This window comes from Penicillium waksmanii (genome assembly GCF_028829765.1).
Source record: "Penicillium waksmanii strain IBT 27052 chromosome Unknown utg000010l:1.0-3698451.0:1.0-3701458.0, whole genome shotgun sequence".
In the NCBI taxonomy this organism is placed as follows: domain Eukaryota; kingdom Fungi; phylum Ascomycota; class Eurotiomycetes; order Eurotiales; family Aspergillaceae; genus Penicillium; species Penicillium waksmanii.
Genome location: NW_026643256.1, coordinates 923190 through 941514, shown reverse-complemented (window position 1 = coordinate 941514; position 18325 = coordinate 923190). Strand labels below are relative to the sequence as shown.

The window sequence follows — 18325 nt, the reverse complement described above, 5'->3', positions numbered from 1 at the left end:
AAGGGAGCCACGACCACAGATATGGTTGTGATCTATTCGTCGGGGGGGTCACCGGAAGGGAGACTTTCAGGAAGTCCAGGAACAGCCCTACCGATCTGAGTCATGTAGATCCATTGAGTGAGGATAGTCTCTAGGGGGAACCACATTTCCATGTGTTCTTCAACAGGCTCTACACTGTCCATATTGTCTATAGTCATTGGGAATGAGGCTTGATTGAGTAGCTGATCATAAACAACACCGAGACTATGCCCGCCTAGGTCCGGAATAAGGTCGTAAATCACAACAAATCGCTCGAAATCCTCCCATTCATTTTCATCAACAATGAAGAATTCGTCGGCAAGCATCATCGCAAGACCGTTAACCCAGTAGAAAAAGTCCGAAGGGTCATAGACCAAATCCAGAAACTTGTTAAGCGGTATATCAAGACGCTCCCGAATAGTTTCGACCTCATCGTTCCCTTCAGAGAAGAAATGCTTTTCGGCAGCTAAGGCATCAAGGTCGGGCGTCTCTTTTCCGTTGCGGGCCATCCAGCCAAGTGCGGCCAGGTAGTTGTGTAGTCTGGCGCAGCGCTCATAGTCTAAAGTGCCATTATTACGGGCCGGGTTTTCATCAGACACTAGAGCGTCTTCAATATCGAGAATATTGTGTGCGGTGGTGCTCATGGTCACGGTGATAACAAAAGGTAGGTTGGTTAGCGGAAGAAAATACCCCACTGAGTGAACAAATTGGATAAGACTCCGTTTCCTTTTAGGCTTAGCGTGGCCCTTGCTGAGATCTGAGGCCTCAGGCTCAATAGGCCATGAGCTTAGTCATCCCGCGCACTCAACGTAATTCCCGGCCGTCCCGATCACCCAACCCCATTATAAAATTTCCAAATCGATTATCACAACCAACACCCATTAATTCAACTAGATATAGCGATTTTTACATGAATTTATCCTGTGGCCAATTTCCCTACACCCACTACACCTAGGCGGAGCTCTCTTCGCTGGTCGGTCTGCCTGAGTAGGCAATTCGCCCTGAGTATGGGAATCAATACTAGGTGCTCCTGCTAGTATACAGATTTGGTCGAATTAAGGTATAAGGTGGCTACCATAGCCATCAAGGAATAAATAGTCAAAACCGACCACAAACATGTGAATTTGTTGATAGGATAAAGAGCTTTTGTAGCCAATATAGGCCGATCTCCTCGGTAGTCCAGCCATTATCTAAGACCTCAAACCGCTAGTCTCTTGGTAGGTTATAAACCAACCTACAATAGCAACCTTACCCTTAAAGATCATATATGGCGGTAGCGAATAGCCATCTGCACAGATTATTTTGATAGCAGTAACCCATTCACGATTTCCCGGCTGTAGGATAGATCGCCAACCATAGTATTCTGCTCGTATAACTACCTTCTGGGCTGAAATAAGACCCACTGCAAATCCCGTCTCATCGAAGTTATAGATACCCTCTGCTTATATACCATTCTCGTCGATAATACGCTGTACGGTTATAAACCATTTGCATAGTGATTTTGGGTCTTTATTTAATATACACTGGTAGTCATAGCGTTTTGACCAGATCATGATTTCGGCGGCCACTTCCCCGGTCTGGACAACCCACCTGCTTTGCTGGGAGATTTGCGCGGGTGGTCACCTAGTGCCCACGAATTTGGTCTCATCGGCTCGCCGGCCTAGCGGGGCCGCTTCAGTCCTTCACTTGAAGGGCCGAATCTGACGGGCAAAAGTCATATATGTCAATTTTGATAGGGAAAGAATTAAAGAGGAGTCACAATGCAGCGGAGAGATAAAATAGATGGTTTTCGCTCTCCGTCACCCGCCCATACTCACCTTACCGCCGCTCCTGTTCTCTTATTTCTCTATTCTATCAAGTTATAGTGTAAGGGCTAGAGTAGGTAGTCTCTTATTCATCGGATAGATTAGGTTAACTAGCTAAAGATTAGCTAATTAGCTATTTTATAAACTCTAGAAAACGACGAATAGCTTAGGAATTTTATGCGTGAAGTATATTCTTAAAATCTATTGTTCAATCTCGAGTACAATAGGTATGAAAAAATGCCAAATTCGGAATCTAGAGATATATGGTCATTCGATGACTTTGGATTAATTTAAGAGATCTAAGGAGCTTCTATGTTAAGAAAAGTTTTAAGGTTCGAATAGGTTAATACCTGGCTTAGACTCTATAACTCTCAGTAATTATTGGATTGCCAAGAACGCCTCGTCTACCGTATCCAGGGCTACTCGGTTGATTGTGGTTAAAAAGGCCGGAGTGTTTAATCACAATGACGTTATTTTCTGAGCCACCAACCCCACACAGCGGAATAGCTCACGGACCTCCGGGGATATTCAGCGCTCTTTCACTATATGAGAGTCAAATGAGAAGCAATACGGATATGATGAATGATGCCCTATCTGACGAAATATCTGTTGAGGGATTACCCCCTTCGGTCAGGGTTTATAACTACGAGGGTATGGATGACTTTTCTCAAATCATGGATTGCCACATCACTCGTCTTTATGCCTCTCTTGGAACTTTCAGCTTGCAAAGAGGAGATTTTAAATGGGCAGGCTGTAATGATGATAATGGTGGTGGTGATGATGGTGCTATACCTCATCTAGATTCCCATGAGGAGGATGCCGGTGGTCGTCCCTGCCAGCATAGTCAGCCTCTAAACAATAGGACCTGTCAACAAAGCTCAGATGGCAGTCAATACAACAGAGAATCTCTGCAGTACGAACCTGGGAGCCAATACATTATTTTCATTGTTGATCCACGCTCATTTGAAACGGACTTCCTCTGCAGAGAAACTATACGGCACGCTCGTTTATCGTATAACCCTTTTACACATATTCTTATCGCCAAAATGAAAGCCCCTGCCCACGAAAGTGCCAGCTCGGAATTTGGCTTTATTATGCAGTCGAGTATGGAAGACGCAGGTATCAGAAAACACCTTGGCTCCTGGGGAGGTGCCACTATGACTGCTCCAGATGGCACAAAGAAGGAAGCAGATGGGGCGTGGGGTCCCTTCAGACCTCCCCCAGGTTCTCCCAAAACACCATCAGTTGTATTGGAGGTCGGATACTCCGACAGCCCCGCCAGGACAAGACGGAGTTCGCACTGGTGGTTAGGCCCTGCAAGATACGAGGCCAACGTGGCCATCGGAATAAATCTCAATGTCAAGAAGCCTGAGATCGCAATTGACATATGGGAGTGGGATCCCACCACTTGCCGACCCAAGACCACAAACAGCATGGTCATGAAGAGATCCAGCAGAAAGATCAATTTCGAGCCTAACGTTCATGACCCGACCATAATAATCCCCTTCCATCAAATCTTCCGTCGCCCCCGCCAATCAAACGAAGACAAAGACCTCGTCATCCGAACCCAGGATTTGATCGAGTTTGCGTATCGTGTTTGGGAAATACAATTTGGTGAGATGGACTAGGATCTGTCAGTTGCTGGAGGTTGGCTTATTCTTTCTGTTGTATTTTATCATTACACAGCTTCTTTTTGCTCTATTGTTAATCGTATCTGAATATCTGCAGTCCTGACTCCAGCATTCCAGTATTTGGCATTTTACTACTATATTCCCTCGGTGGTATTCCTTTTGCTATACTGATTTGACTACTCCGAGTCTAGGACGATGTATTCTCGAAAATCCCAATCTCGGTCGAGCAAAGAAGAAAAAAGATATTTAGAAATTTGTAAACAGAACCCGACGATCTGGGTTGGGGAAATTTATTGAAGGATCCAGAAGGAATTTGTTCTTGGTGTGAGTTGATTGGATCGCCTTTGTTGCTCGTTCTAGAGCTTGACAGCCCAGTTAGCCTGGTGATATAGCCACAGAAGCTATTAACTTTATTTCTAGATCATGATGAATATACAGCATTGGTCGGGCATCCAATAATTTGTCAAATGAAGTAAGAATGGAAATGCGGTACATTCGTTTTAATTTCTGCTACACTTTATCAGGTTGATCAGTTTGTGAATCCAAGCGCTACAAGAAAACAATAATACTGTTGGTTAGTACGTCTCCACCTCTTGAGGAATGGGGCCGGAGTTATGGTGGCCTTTTCGGAGATACAATCTACGGTGACTATTTTGGCCGATGATTTCGACCGCGTAAAGGATCGTTTTGTGCCTATTACATCCGAATCGATGGTGATCATCAACATCTCCGATTGCTTGGGGGCTTTTTTTTGAAAATATACTATAAGAACACCTTCTGCGCAATATGAATCTCGTGTTTTAAACCAGACCACCATTTCACTGCACCAAGCAACCTGAGCCATCTATCATTTCTCATAATTACAATCATAGCTATTTCTGGGTTTAATTTGCTAACGATCTGCCCATTTTCTGCCTCATTCTTCCTGTCTCCAATTTTCTTCATGTAGCTTTTAGAAGGCACAAAAGCAGCCCACACATGATTGGTCCATTCAAGTAAACTGTCTTCGTCTCCAACAAGCCCTTTAAAATCGATCTCTTGACATCCAACTTCGAGTTCTCTCCTGCCCCCTGGCCGATTATCCTTGAACCTTTCAACTTCAAGCTCCAGAATAGCTTTCTGATGAATCTGAGGACAAAGATAGCTGCGGATTTCGAAGACCCTCTTAATATGACATTTCAAAAGCCTGAACAGGGATCATTACAAGCCCCCGGCGGACTGATTTCTAAGATTGGACTTGACCACGGGCAGAATCTATACGGCTCTTTAATATACAAACTGTCTAAGTAGCCTAAATCTGTACAGTACCTTGATTTTTCGGATTGTCTGTTAACTTATATAAACAAAAGCTAAAGATACAAGTAGAAAAAAGACATATTTTTGAATATTGGTATCTGCTCGAGAATCTCTATATACTATATGAGGAGCTCTAAGGCTTTATCCAGCTTGATTATAATGTCGATAAGCCTTAGCCACTTTACAGGTAAAATATTTATATCTCGAAAATTTCGAATAACTTCAGCCATTCCAGCTTATTGGATAACTGAAATTTAGGTTACAAAATCTCGAAATTTGCTTTTAACCAGACTTAGCCGATTTCTGTACGCCATGGAACATAGAATATTGTTTCAACAATATATTAATAAAGATAGTTCACTTGTATTGTCTTTCAAAAATTTTATTAGAAATTGGAAAGGAGCAGGGGGGGCCACTAGCCGGGCAACCGGGGCGGGCGGTGGAACTTATTTCGGTTTAGTGTATGATACTTCTATTTTAGCGTAGTCGGTCGCTTTGCGCTCCTGTGCGTGGTAGTATAATCCGCCATCTTACTCGCTCTTCCGGTGGCGCAAGTAAGCTCCAAGATGCAACAAGACTAGGTCGCTTTGGGAATCTATTGCGAGCTTCTGGTGGGGTGCGCTAACATGGTACCAGTGGCTGAAGGGGCTCGTCTAGGCAGAGATCAAATGACTGTACCCGAGTCAGCCGCATTCGGCTGTCGTCCCGACATGGCGATCGATTGCGCTTTGATATAATTATATAAATATTGAGTTGGCATCCTCTGCCAGACTCTCTCCCATCAGCCATATATATGCACCTACAATACACGACTTAATGTGTGCCAGCAAAAATGCTTGAATATGCGGATCCGAACGCAGTCCCTAATGATTGGCGCACTAGACAGCCAGGCTGCGCCATTTGGTGCATCATTGCAATACCTCGTGTCATCCTGTTAATCATATTTTATGGCCTCCTCTACATCTTCAGTCCTCTACGCCCAAACACCCAGTGGACCTACACGCAGGCTCTTCGGACACAGCTCATCAAAACCGCTTTTATTATCATCAGAGAAGTCGGCTTCACCCAATCGCTGACACTGGAAGCCGGGGACACGGGTGATAAATGGGTGACTATCAACCCGGCTGCGGCGAGTGCATACCGTGGACCATTTGCCAGCAACCAGAATGTTAAACCAGAAGTTATTGGAGGGACTTGGTATCCGGATGTACCACCATCGCCAAATCAGCAGTCAGACGGCTGCGACAACGACGATGATAACAGTGTGGTCGTTTTGTCTTTCCATTCTGGATCATTCCTGTGGCTCACAGGACGGCCAGAAGATTCCGGGGATGTTGCTGAAATGACCAATGAAGCACTGGGACCCGGTACACGCTCATTCTGGCCTCAATATCGGCTTGTAGGGGACAAGAAAACCCTGACCGGCTACCCAGCACCCATGCAAGATGCAATTACGGCGTATATATACCTTGTCAACGACCTCGGCATCTCCCCGCGCCGCATCGTTCTCGCCGGCGATTCTTCTGGTGCCACCGCCGCACTGGCTCTCGTGCGCTACTTAGGACTATTCAGCACGCTCGCCCCGCCACAGAACGCAGATGTCGACGCAGATTTTGATCTTGCCAGCCTCCCGCTGCCCCGGGCATGCCTTATGTTCTCGCCATCGCTCGAGTACTGTCTGGAAGGTGACAAATCCGCCATCCTACGAAACCGAAATTGCAAAACGGACTATGTCGACGCGCCGCTGATGGCGTGGGGAGCAACAGCTATTGCGCCGCCGGAAATTGTGCGACTGGATGATCCATATCTGTCACCGGCGCTGTATCCGTTTGCGACGCCTGTAGCGCTCTTTGTGCAGGCAGGAGGCGCCGAGGTGCTTTGTGATAGTGTCAGGGGTGCTGTGGAGCGGTATCGCGCGATACCGGGGAATATGATTGAGCATTTGGAGGTGCCAGATACGCCGCATGATGTGTATGCTGTTGGGGTGCCTCTGGGGTGGAAGAAAGAACAGGAGGAGATTATTCATACGGCGGCGAGCTTTGTGAGAAGGCATTTTCCATCTCCATGAAGCGTTGTATTGTAAATATACTTTACACATATATATCGAAGTGGTAAGTGTCTATCTTCACTAGTATATTTACCACTGACCTGTGTAGCCCACACCGTAACACGGCGATGGCTGGAGCTGTGGCACTCGAGTGGTCTGGAACTTCAGATGACTATCCAATGGATTTGATATTGGATCATGGGATACCGTGCTGAGCTCGGAAAGCATGAATATGGATATTGTCAACGGGCGAAAAGTACCACGACCATACTTCAAAGTCTCCTTTCTCAGCTGCGTAGCTCCATGCTGTGCGGGAATCGTCGTCGATTTCGTCTCCGTTCGCCCCTAGGTTCAGGATTTTCTGCACACTTGGTCCTAGACCATATTTGGGGCGCACGATGGCAGTGCGGAGCCATTATTTGTGGATAGATTTTTCTGGAAGATATAACTCTCGAGGAGATCTTGCAAACGTCGGTTTGCCTGCAGAAGAGAGGCGATGTCCCTATCCTCTAAAAGAAAGCCGGCGATACGCAGAAGCAACTCGTTGGGTAGGCGAAGGATACGTGATTGGGAGTGCATATTTTCGGACGTAAGCTTGCTCAATTTTTTGATAATTTCCAAGGTTCGGCAGTGAAGACCTCGAGAGATTCTAAGGTTTATCAGCTACAGTGGGCTGCGGAGCCACGGCCACGGCTCGGCTAGGCCAATGGAGAGCCCCATGTGAGGGACTGGGGGTTTGACGCAGCTAAAGTGGAGCGAATGGGGCTAAGAAACTGGGGGGGAATGGGGGAGGGGGGTTATAAGGGTTCCATGTCGGTTGAGTGCTTCATCACGGGACACCATACTAGATTTACGAGCGAACTGGGTGAAGTTTCAGGTCAAGCAAAAGAATGAGAAAAATGCGGTCCCATTTTTGCCCAATCAATTTCTTGCTGATATGGGGTTGCGAGAAATTTGTATTAATTATGTGGTAAATCGTCAACCTGCAGCGGCGGGAAAAGTGAGACCTGCCATTGCCACAGGAATGAGAGGGCAGAACGAGAATTTTGCTGGATGATCGGCATTTCATTCCTCGAAAACTGCTGAACAGACCACTACTAGATAGTAGCTCCATGTGTCAATGTTTCCATTTGCCGGAGGAAGAAAGCAAGGATAAATGAAAAAGGGATGGACATAAAACAAGGAAATTGAAAATTGACCCACCAGCGCGGCGGGCTTTGAACTCTACTGATCTCGTTGTTCAATCCGATATTGCTATCATAAGTTTGCAATACCATAATTAATAGAATTTCTTTCAGTTTGTAATTACTAACTTGCGGACCTCAGTCCGCGACCGCGACCATAATAATTGCATACGCATCCGACCATGCTTCAGCTGTCTTGCGTAAACATCGGTAAGCCAACCCCTTGAAATCCAAAGCGCCCGTGTCGATTGTCGAGTCGTGGTATGTGGCAACTACAAGCGACGCCACGGTGAGAGCAAGCCACATCGGGATTGGCTGCATAGCTTAGCATAAAACAAACGCGACCGATGAACGCTTATCGCCTCGCCTTGGGAGGTTTCAGAAAACCTTGGAATTCTACTTTGAATGTAGGATTGTTTGTGATAAAAAGCATATGTCAGATCATATTTGCTATCTCAGGCTTGGAAGGCACTGATCAAAAATATCAGTTAAAGATATTGACAGGCAGAATTCATGAATGGGTTCGAAATTGGGTGGCTGCTTCGATCAAGGATATACCATAATAGTAAATGGCTTGATTTGAAGTTGAAACAACAGCTGGGAATTGTAATTACACATTAAATGAAGGTTCCAAAATAAGAAGACGTGGATAAATCGCTCCCCCAGGCGTTTATTCTAAGAGAACACTTGACAGGAAACACAGATCAACTCTCAATCGACAGAGCATTCATTCCACGCTGCAAAGGAATTGGAATTAAATAAAATTCAGAATCAACAGAGCAGCTCCGACAGCAAGAGCGTTGTTGGTAAATGACTTGGAACCAGCGTTGGAATGGGGAGGTGTCTCGGTGGGAGACGAAACCGCCGTTGTAGAAACGTCAGAGGTTTCGCATGCGCAAGGAACGACAGTCGTAATAGTTTTAAACGATGAGCAGCTAGTTTTGGCACGAGAGCTAGAGCTAGTGGGCGTCACAGTCGCAGCGACCAAGCACACCGAGGTGGTGGATCCCATGGGGATAGTGCTAAATTCAACTCGAGGAACAGTGACCGTTTGAGTGGACCAAGTGACCGTTGTACAGGGTGTGGTATCAGAGCCAGTGGTTGTCGGAGTAATTGGTTGCATCGAGGTCATCACTTGAGCTGGACCAGTTGAATGGGAAGTTTGGCTGGCTGGCGAAGTGCTGGTAGGGACGATATCAATCAGACCAGGGTTTTTCGGCACATAAGAGGCGCAGATCCCTGCAAAATACGAAAGGGCCGAGTCCTTCTCCTGGTCTGACTTTGCCCAAGCGTGAATGCAGCTTTCCACCTTTCCGGTGAATTCAGATGACGGACAGAAGCAAGCGGCATCACTGTTGGAGTCGCACTTTGGGATGGAGAGCCAGGTATTGATGCACTTAGGAACGACCTCAGGGCAGGGTGCAGGAACGATAGACGAATCTGGAGAAGCAGGAGCCGTGCTGGTAGAGCTTGAAACTAAGCTTGGTGTCGCGATTTCCGATGAAGACGGGTAGAATGTTGTCGACCTGGTGTAAGTGGAAGTAACGGTAGAGTGTTCAGGGCAGTAAGACCCCGTAGCAGGGCAGTGAGTCACAGTGACTTCCGCAGTTGTCCACACAGTCGAGACTTCAGGTGTGACCACTGGTACGATAATGGTAGAAGTGACAGGATGGGGCTTCGATCCAGGTGGAGGCAAAAGGCCAGGAGGCTTCGAGCCGTGCGAGCAATCAAAGTTAATCTCGTGGATGTTTAAATCACATTCACCAAACTTGCTGTCTTCAGGAAGTGCGAACTCGACAGAAACAGCGCCACCACACTGCTGGTTGACAACATCGACCCCGTCTGGTGAACTAAATGCGAGCTCGTGACAGGTGGAGCCATCCGTCATCTCGTAGTTCAACCTGAGCAAAGTCTCACGCGATGTCGAAAGATGAAACTTTTGAACAGAGAACGGGGCTTGGGTTGCCTCGATCTTGACAGCATAGTTGTCGGACCGAGAAAGCCTTGCCTCGATACACTTGCCCTGTCACAAAATTTTTAATAAAATAAAGATATTACTGGATTCGGTAGCCTTACATTGGAAGCATTGCAAACGTCTCTTGGCGAAAATCCGACGAAGTTGAAGCCTTCGTAGCTCCAATTGTCCCCATCAGCAAGATCGGACCATTTAAACCCATCTTCCTGGGGCTCTAAGCACGAGTTTTCAGTATTCTCGGGGCTTGGGTAACAGGTGTCTGTGCCCCACCACTAAGATTAATTAGCTCTGGATGACTTGCTATTGTATGAAATAGCACTCACAAGCCCAGAAGGATGAGCAAGCACACTGGCGCTCAACATCGACAATATAGCGACTGTCTTCATTGTGGCAAATCTTCAAATGAGTGTATTGAATATGAATTGCGAGAGTTAAGGAGAGACAGCAATTGAGTCTGAACCTAGAGGGTTAGTAAAAAAGGCGAAGAGGCGAAAGGCGAAGTTTGTCGACTAGAGGCGCGTTGTGGAACATCAGAGAACAGCGGGAAGCAAAGCTCTCTTATGCGTTTCTGGAGTAGTCCTAATCCAGCAAAACATCTCATTGTTGCTCCTACTATACAACAGCAACAAACCAAGGAATGCAGTTTTTTGAGAACCAACGTAAGTTCTGACCCTCCAAAACAACGTCACCATGGGAACTAACTGACAGTCGAAGGTTCGCAGAATCATTTGTTCCGGAATTCACAGTGTGATGTTGTCCAGAACAGTCCTATTAACGCAACATTCTGCAAGTTTGAAAATGTTAACTCCTGGTGGACGGATAAAATCACCGACGGTGGTTCCTGGCCAGTATGAAGTTGATAGGAGCCACGTGAGCGAATCGGGAAGTCCCCCCCCTAGATCGGAAAGAGCCGATCGGGCCCACAAAACGCACCTTTTGTTGCCTCAGGCACCAAGATATAGTTTGAAAGATACCAAATCGTCCGGTGGTACTAACTAACTGATTATCATGGTTCAGTTATTATCGAGACACGTAGCTGTTTGGAAAAGACATAATACAGGTGCGGTATCTTTGCAAAGGGAGCTCGGCAATTCTTCTCCTAACCATCGCTAACTTTACCACATCCACAAACTAAGCTTCACTGCTTCATTCTTGGCGTGCCGCGAACAATGCTGACTGATACCCTCCAGAGAAAGACCCAATAAAGACCGACATTCGACTCTCGTGACCTCTCTTTTAGGGCATATCTCACAATTTTCTTCCAGCCCTAGCATAACAAGCCTCCTTGCGACCTCATGCATCCCAACACTGCGGCGAATATCAACGATGGGGCATCTATGATCTATGGCATTACCCTGCCTCAAGTCATTCACAAGCAGAAGGGCGCCTGATTCCGCGAAAAAATTCGGACCATCAGGAATCACGACGAATCGCTCACATGCGGTGCCAGGAACAATTCTCACATCGTCGTGCCGTCACTGTGGTGTATCGAGTAGCGTGGCGGCATTTGACGCACCCAGACTGACTCCCCCCCATTTTGGAACGAGATACCCCTAGTTGACTATACGCCACCCACACATCTTAATCGCTCATTTTTTGTTTTGTTTATTCAAGTAACACCGACACCTAGTAATGCTTCGGTCCTACATTTTCATCATATTTCATTTGGAATGTTGAATAAAACTTTTGACTCCAAGAGGTGCCTTGATTCTTTTTGAGTAACTTTCCCATTGTTTATGCAATTCGACTGTCGGCGTAGAATGCAATGAGAAATAGATCTCACCGGTGGATATCAAATGTGAGTAGAAGTAATGAATAACAATCAAATCACGTTTACCGTTTACAATCTCTTCGTTATGTCTCAAGATTCAAGTTACTAGTTCAAGTAAATTGACGGTGGTTTCATAAATTCAAGTATTAATGCCTAGTGATACTAGTATCTCTAATCCATCCGCTATTCTATATAATGATGCTCTATGCGGTCTAGATACCCGAACGACCGTCTATCAAGTTGTATGTACTAGTCATGTATCAATCATTCATCTGCTGAAAAGCAGATCATGCACGAAGGGCAGATAATATTTAGATGGTCACCTCCTCCGAGTCGTTCTTGCGTCTCCATTTGCCGCCATACACCTGGAGTACGATGGTTGGGATCACACTGACTGCCACAATCATACCACAAACAACGCCCGAGCTGGCAGCTACCCCCACGCTGTCAAACATAGAAGTAAACCTAGATTGAGTGTCAGCAAGCATTGAACTTCATCTTTTACTACTCGGGGCATTGGCTCACCAGAATGGGCCAAGAAAACCCCAGATTTGGCGAACAAAGGTGATGAAAACACCCACGCTTGCTGCCTCTTGCGGGTGGGTGTCAATCGCATAGGTCACCATAACCGTAGTGACCAACTGACTTCCTGCAGCAGCAATACCCGTACCGACAATAGGCGTGACTGTCCAGGTCCCGGCCGGGGCTTGCTGCGTGAAAACAAGAAAGATGATAAGTCCCACACAGGAAAGGGCAAAGCCAAAGTAGCTCAGCCAAAGTCGGAACTCCGGCTCTGCTTTTCCTTGTGTCCGCTTGGCGCGCATTCTCATCCAGTAATCTGATAGACTCCCGCCCATCTGTTCGCCAATTATAGACCCAATGATCAAGCCCAGGAACTGAAGGCCGACTTGCTCTGTATTGAGATCAAATTTCGATTGCAAAAGCTGTGGGATTTCCACTGTCGTCATAATGTTGGCGAAGAGGAACACCATAGCATAGGCACAGGTGGGCAGAACGATAGAAGGACGGGCGAACATGGTTAATGGTTTGATGAATTCGAACAATGTAAAAGGAGTAGAATCAATGCGGCGGATCGAGATGTATTCTCTTTTGAAAGTGGATTCCTCCCGCCATTCGCCGCTATTTACGTAGCGAGTTTCGGGTCCAAAGAAGAGGTAGAGAATAAACTGGCCCCCGTTGATCTATAGCAAAGATAGAATTAGTGAGCATGTAAAATGTATATTTCTGGAACCTTCGTCTTACCATGGCCAGAACCCAATAAATCCACTCATAGCCAGCCCTATAAGCGACGAACCCAAAGATAAATGGCCCAAGAGGAACTCCGAGCGTAATCATCACAGTCCAAATTCCCATATAGCGAGCACGATCCTTCCTAAAAGTTGTCTCCATCACGACAGCACTTCCAATAGCAGATGCAGGGGCGATAAAGAACGCTGAAAGAGCTCTGCAGGCTGCGGTTGCACCGTAGGTAGTACTCTTCGCACATCCCACATTGCAAACGAGACTGCAAATCAATGAAATTAAAAATATAGGGCGGCGACCAAAACGGTGTGCGAGAGGCTTCCAGAAGAGTGGTGCGCCTCCAAGGACGGCAATTTGCAGGGAAGTCAGGTAACTCGCTTGTTGATTGGAGACACCATATATCTCTACGATGTTTGAGTATGCGGGGATGATACCGGCTGCCGCAAATGTACCCATGCATGCGTGGAAGGCGACCAGGATCAAGTTCATAATTTTCTGCAGTCAGTATAGGCATTTGATCAGCGATTTGTCGAAAAGAACCCCCATCTGAGATCTTCTTCTAGGGAACAGGAGAACGAACCTTCCACTCCGGCCAATTGTAGGGATCCGCAGGATCCATCGCAGGAATTGGATCGAGATTCAGTGTTCCATGACGCTCCATCAGATAATCGCGGTGTGGTTTGGATAATCGTGCAGACTCTGCAGCAGAATCGCCCATGTTGGTCGGGTCTGCCGCACTCTCCACGAATTCCATGTCTTGCTTTGCGTACGCCTCTTCGACATCGCGGTTGGCAGCTGGGGACTGCTGCACGTCCGTGGATTTGGCCATATGTGTTGATTGTCGGCTCAGGATGTGAGTTGTAAATGTCCTAGCCGCGACTGGGGAGGAAGAAAGTGTTGGCAGAAGGGACTGCCCCAGAATGATGGAGTACCCCACGGGTCTACCTCACGGGGTATCTCCGTCGGATCCACTCACTGCTCGGTATGTCCGTGGCAATGGCGAAAACCTGAAGTTCTTGCACTGCGGTCGCTCGCGCGTCAAAACTACTAGTAGTACTTCTAGACGTCTACAACGGAGGAGCTACAACCTCTCGTCCCTTTACCACATATATACATAATTTTGAGCAGCTTGAGTAGAGGATGCTACGTCTATGGCAAAATTCGGACCAAGCTCAACGCCAGGAATATCAGGGGAACCCCCCCGTGGAGGACGATCGGAATTCTGGTACATATGCGACTGGTTTGTACGGGTAAGTGTTTTGCAGGTGGGGTGTGGGAGCCAATCTGAACTCTGTAATTAAACACTGCTAGCGAGGAATTAATTCCGCCGTTGACTGCCAAGGTATTGCTAATGAACATAAGCTGTATCTAAGCCGTTGCCTGGCGCTTCAAAATACTTGTTCGGCATTGAACGTAGCAAGGCCACCCGTTCTGTCAGCCGAAGGAGCCGATCCTCCGTTCGCTCGGCCTAAATCGGCACTATTTTCGGGAAGTAATGACAGGGGGTGTCACTTTGTACCAATCACATGGCCATGTTTTGACCCACACATTTTTTCTGTCGACGAAGCTCTCGGCCTCGTCCTATGTAGTAGTTCTCTTCTCCTCTTTTCTCCATCATATCCAGCTTCTCCGCACTGTCAACACCCATTCATGCATTGTAATTTCTGATTACTTTCGAAAAATTCCCTTTTTACCCTGCCTTGAGTTCATCGCATACCAGCCGACCCTCAGTGAGCTAAGAAGGTACTCCATATGCAGAGCCCAGTCAAAATCTGTGGAACAGTGGGGCAGTGGCGAGTGTATAGGGATAGAGATGGAGAACCAGCATGAGCTCATCTAGTCAACCGGTGAGCCGTTAAGGGGGTGTGAATTCAACTACCGAGGTTAAACCGGCAATGCAACCATTTGATTCCAATTCAATATTTTTCACGTACAAGAACATATAGCATTAGCAAGGGAGAAAAGGTTAGAGAAGAGAGAGAAGGGGTAGAGAAGAAGAGGGGGGAGAAGAAGAGGAAGCAATGCTGCCGACAAAGGCTGCTTACGTGCGTACAGGTGCGGCTGCTTAGATGGTTGCATGACCTTCTATCTTCGAATCCAGTTCGTCAAATATAACAAGAGGGTTACCAGAAATTTCGTTCGAGCAAGTGCACGAAACTCAAAAATCCAAACTCCACTGCACGCTTGATATGGCTTCTAGACTGGGCTTAAGGCGAGCCTGTAGCAATGAAAATTGGGGGGGTTCTATCTCCAAACTGGGCTGTCGTAATCCTGAAAGACCAGGCAAATAGGCTGTGCTCAAACGCGACTGCAAACTTATTTGTGGCGGTTGCGAATCTAGTTTTTGTTTGGCCATTGATTGTTTCCCAAATTTCGGTTCAAAGCAATGTAAATCACTTTTTGCGCGCGTCCCCAGGTGATATTATGATTAGAATCATAATCGCCATAATCCCTAGAACCTCCAAAAAAGTCTTGGCCAGACTCATGGAAAAATTCTTCGAGCCATTTTTGAGGGTTGGTGTGAGGGCACAAATTATGTGTTTTCCGAAAGTCTTGCAATAGCGCGGAGTTGGCCTTTCCGAAATCAAATCGAAAGCGAGTGAACAAGCGTAAGCTTTTGTCTGATTTATTCAACCAGAATGTTCCGCTAATTTGAGCATTGGCAAAAGGATTTTTCTCGAAAGAATCCTCAAATGTAAATATACCACAGGCGCAACCTCGATCTCGGGTACATTTTATTCGATCTTTCCGAGCATTGCAGGCTAGATATGCTGTGATATGCTGAGCTATCTTGCTCGCAGTAGGCATTGGAACTTGTTGAACAACCCCTTTGGGAGATGTATAGGACATACTCACCAGGGCTTTTGGCTGTGGGGCCGATCTCTACCTTTGCTGATTATGATCTGAGCGGCTATTATTTGATGAATGGTAAGTGGCCTCATAGAAGTCATTCTTTCCGCCTATTTGTAGAGCTCTGATCAAATCGAGCTTGTCACGGACAGTGATACTTAAACCAGGGAAAACATCAGCTTCGCCGGCGTAGAGCTGGCTACACCTCCGCGGACTTTGTTGAGGAATATCAAGAGATGACAGCGGGAGGTGAAGTATCAACTTAGACTTTAGGGCCCGCAAGGCAGAGTGTTGTTGGAGACGCAGACACTGAGGGCAGAATTTCCAACGAGTGTTTTCTAATCGGCGAACGAGCTCTGTCTTCGGTTGAGGTAAATATGTGAAGTTCAGAAAAGACCGGTACTCATGGGGCAGTATGTCTCGAATCGTCTTGTTCTGTAGAGCAAGGAACTTCTTGAAACAAGCAAATGTAGTTTTGCAGCTCAAAGCAAAGCAAACCTGATCTGCATATGGGAGGTTTGGGAATATGCGTTCCATGATTTCGAGAGTGGCGAGCATTTTGAGCGATACTAGTAAGTGCGAGTTCAAGTTGTATCAATCAAACGTTAATCAGTGCACCTGGGCAAGAGAGGATCGCCAGATGTTAACCACCTGGGCACCGACACTAGAGTTCAAGTTATATATCTCACAAGGAGGGATACTTTTTGCCGCAGTATTTCTTGGTCACATTTTGCGCGCTTAAACCACTGGCATGGAAACTTGAAAGTTAGTCACTTCGATTGTGTGTTGTTCGCGTCATCAACCCCATAGCCTGGGAGCCGCTGCCAATTTGGATTTCGGATCGGTATAGTACCAAAAAGGGAAGCGGTTCAACAAATCTAGACAGAGTGCTTTGCTCCTTCCCTGCATCTTCTTCTACTGCCCTTTCCAAACTTGAATGTTTATGAAAACGCCGCCACCCATCCCAAGAGCCTGTGTCCCCTTTCTCTTCTTTCTCCCCCCAGTAAGTATGCACCTTTCACCGATTCTCTTCTGGCATACTACTACCTTTCTTTATCATGGTTAATCTCACAGCGAGCATCATTGTAGGTTCAATCTTTGGGGCGATTTCGATTTACCGTGTAGGACGTGGAAAAAGGAGGCTGGACTTGATGTCGCCTAAGTCTCTACCGTTACAACCACAGGTCAACGGCGTGCAGATCGCCATTTCAACTCGAACAGACGCAAACCCGAGAACGACCTCTCCGATCGCTTCAAGCTTCGAGCCGCCGTCCCTAGAAACACAAATATTCCCATCCTGGCTAGCGCTGTTCGAAGTCCGCGAGGGGATGGAGATTGGGGAGCTGGGTGGCTTTGAGATCCCTTTCCTTTGGTTTTTCTTCCGGATACCATGTTCGTCGGTTGTTTGCTACGGGGTTTCGGAATTCTCTGTTCATTTACTTCGGGCATGTTTTGTCCGTTCACTCTTGGGCGCCGTTTTAGATAGAATAGATAGAGTAGATAGAACACCGACGACGAACTCAACCTTCTACGCAGGGTCGGTGACGAGTAGTCTTCGGACGAAACCAAGATGAGTTCAAATTTAAGTTGTTTTGCATTGACCTATTCCCGAATTTAGCTTAGAAACTTTATCCAAAGACTCCGAGCCAATAGTGTGGTGTAGTTTGAACATTCTTTTAGTGGCTATGTACCGATATCAGTGCGCTATGGAAGGCTGTGCTTAGAGCCAAGAGGTCTCAAGCAGAGGCACCAGGCATTAAGATCGCCTTGGGATACCCAGATATCGAGGAAATCAATAGTTCGACATGGCGAGATATTCTACTATCTAATGCTCTGCTGTCGTGACGAGAATCAACTAGGTTGATGTCGCTTAGCGCGGAACTTTGTTAGATTCGATCGACAGCTAGCTGAAAAGCAGGGATACTTAGATCTACCGCCCGAATACTCTGTGCGGAGTATGAAAAATGTGTTGCGCACGGACTGCCAAAGACCGTTGGGCGCGATAACTAGTTCAGGCACCCCGCACATAGTCGAAAATGGTGCATGGATCGACTATCAATACGACCATGACGCCATAAAAGAGGATGAGCACATGGCGGGAAGCTTATATCGAGCGAAGTGCAGCAAAGTGCAGCAAAGCTCGGGTGGTCCGCAAGGAGGCCAAGGAGCTTCCCCGCGATTCGGTGAGGAGCACTCCACTGCAAGATGACGGTTGCCAACCCTCGAAAAAGTCAGCTGGGACGGCGATAGGAAATCAGATGAGCAATGACCGCCAACGCTAGACCGCGAAAAGAGGGTATGTGGGGCCCTGTTGAATTCAAAAATGGTCAACATTTCAGCTTTGAAGGGGGATATCAAGCACGGAGCATGGAGCCGAGAGTAATGGGACAAAGACACATAGACGATCATTCGGTCGCGCCCGGGCATATATTGCCGGCGTGATCAATATATCTTGCGTGATGGAGATCGACCTATGGATCTGAGG

The 18325-nt window shown here is 46.8% G+C and overlaps 7 protein-coding genes across 7 annotated transcripts; 3 read left to right on the top strand and 4 right to left on the bottom strand.

Annotated features, from left to right (window-relative positions):
- Positions 1 to 32: 32 nt before the first annotated feature.
- N7481_012322 (uncharacterized protein) lies at positions 33 to 662 on the bottom strand (the record flags this gene model as incomplete). The annotated part of the gene is made up of 1 exon (XM_057271541.1): positions 33 to 662. One exon carries the CDS (start codon positions 660 to 662, stop codon positions 33 to 35), a length of 630 nt encoding a protein of 209 aa, XP_057115729.1.
- Positions 663 to 2287: 1625 nt separating this feature from the next.
- On the top strand, positions 2288 to 3451 carry N7481_012321 (uncharacterized protein; the record flags this gene model as incomplete). Its single annotated transcript, XM_057271540.1, has 1 exon — positions 2288 to 3451. The coding sequence occupies one exon, from the start codon at positions 2288 to 2290 to the stop codon at positions 3449 to 3451; it is 1164 nt and encodes a 387-aa protein (XP_057115728.1).
- A 2131-nt stretch (positions 3452 to 5582) lies between these two features.
- On the top strand, positions 5583 to 6818 carry N7481_012320 (uncharacterized protein; the record flags this gene model as incomplete). The annotated part of the gene is made up of 1 exon (XM_057271539.1): positions 5583 to 6818. The coding sequence occupies one exon, from the start codon at positions 5583 to 5585 to the stop codon at positions 6816 to 6818; it is 1236 nt and encodes a 411-aa protein (XP_057115727.1).
- Positions 6819 to 8735: 1917 nt separating this feature from the next.
- N7481_012319 (CFEM domain-containing protein) lies at positions 8736 to 10342 on the bottom strand (the record flags this gene model as incomplete). The annotated part of the gene is made up of 3 exons (XM_057271538.1): positions 8736 to 10004; positions 10058 to 10228; positions 10280 to 10342. The coding sequence occupies 3 exons, from the start codon at positions 10340 to 10342 to the stop codon at positions 8736 to 8738; spliced, it is 1503 nt and encodes a 500-aa protein (XP_057115726.1).
- Positions 10343 to 10593: 251 nt separating this feature from the next.
- N7481_012318 (uncharacterized protein) lies at positions 10594 to 11347 on the top strand (the record flags this gene model as incomplete). The annotated part of the gene is made up of 3 exons (XM_057271537.1): positions 10594 to 10615; positions 10665 to 10804; positions 11228 to 11347. 3 exons carry the CDS (start codon positions 10594 to 10596, stop codon positions 11345 to 11347), a joined length of 282 nt encoding a protein of 93 aa, XP_057115725.1.
- A 691-nt stretch (positions 11348 to 12038) lies between these two features.
- Positions 12039 to 13819, bottom strand: N7481_012317 (uncharacterized protein; the record flags this gene model as incomplete). Its single annotated transcript, XM_057271536.1, has 4 exons — positions 12039 to 12192; positions 12253 to 12929; positions 12991 to 13485; positions 13571 to 13819. 4 exons carry the CDS (start codon positions 13817 to 13819, stop codon positions 12039 to 12041), a joined length of 1575 nt encoding a protein of 524 aa, XP_057115724.1.
- Positions 13820 to 15873: 2054 nt separating this feature from the next.
- N7481_012316 (uncharacterized protein) lies at positions 15874 to 16398 on the bottom strand (the record flags this gene model as incomplete). Its single annotated transcript, XM_057271535.1, has 1 exon — positions 15874 to 16398. The coding sequence occupies one exon, from the start codon at positions 16396 to 16398 to the stop codon at positions 15874 to 15876; it is 525 nt and encodes a 174-aa protein (XP_057115723.1).
- Positions 16399 to 18325: the final 1927 nt, after the last annotated feature.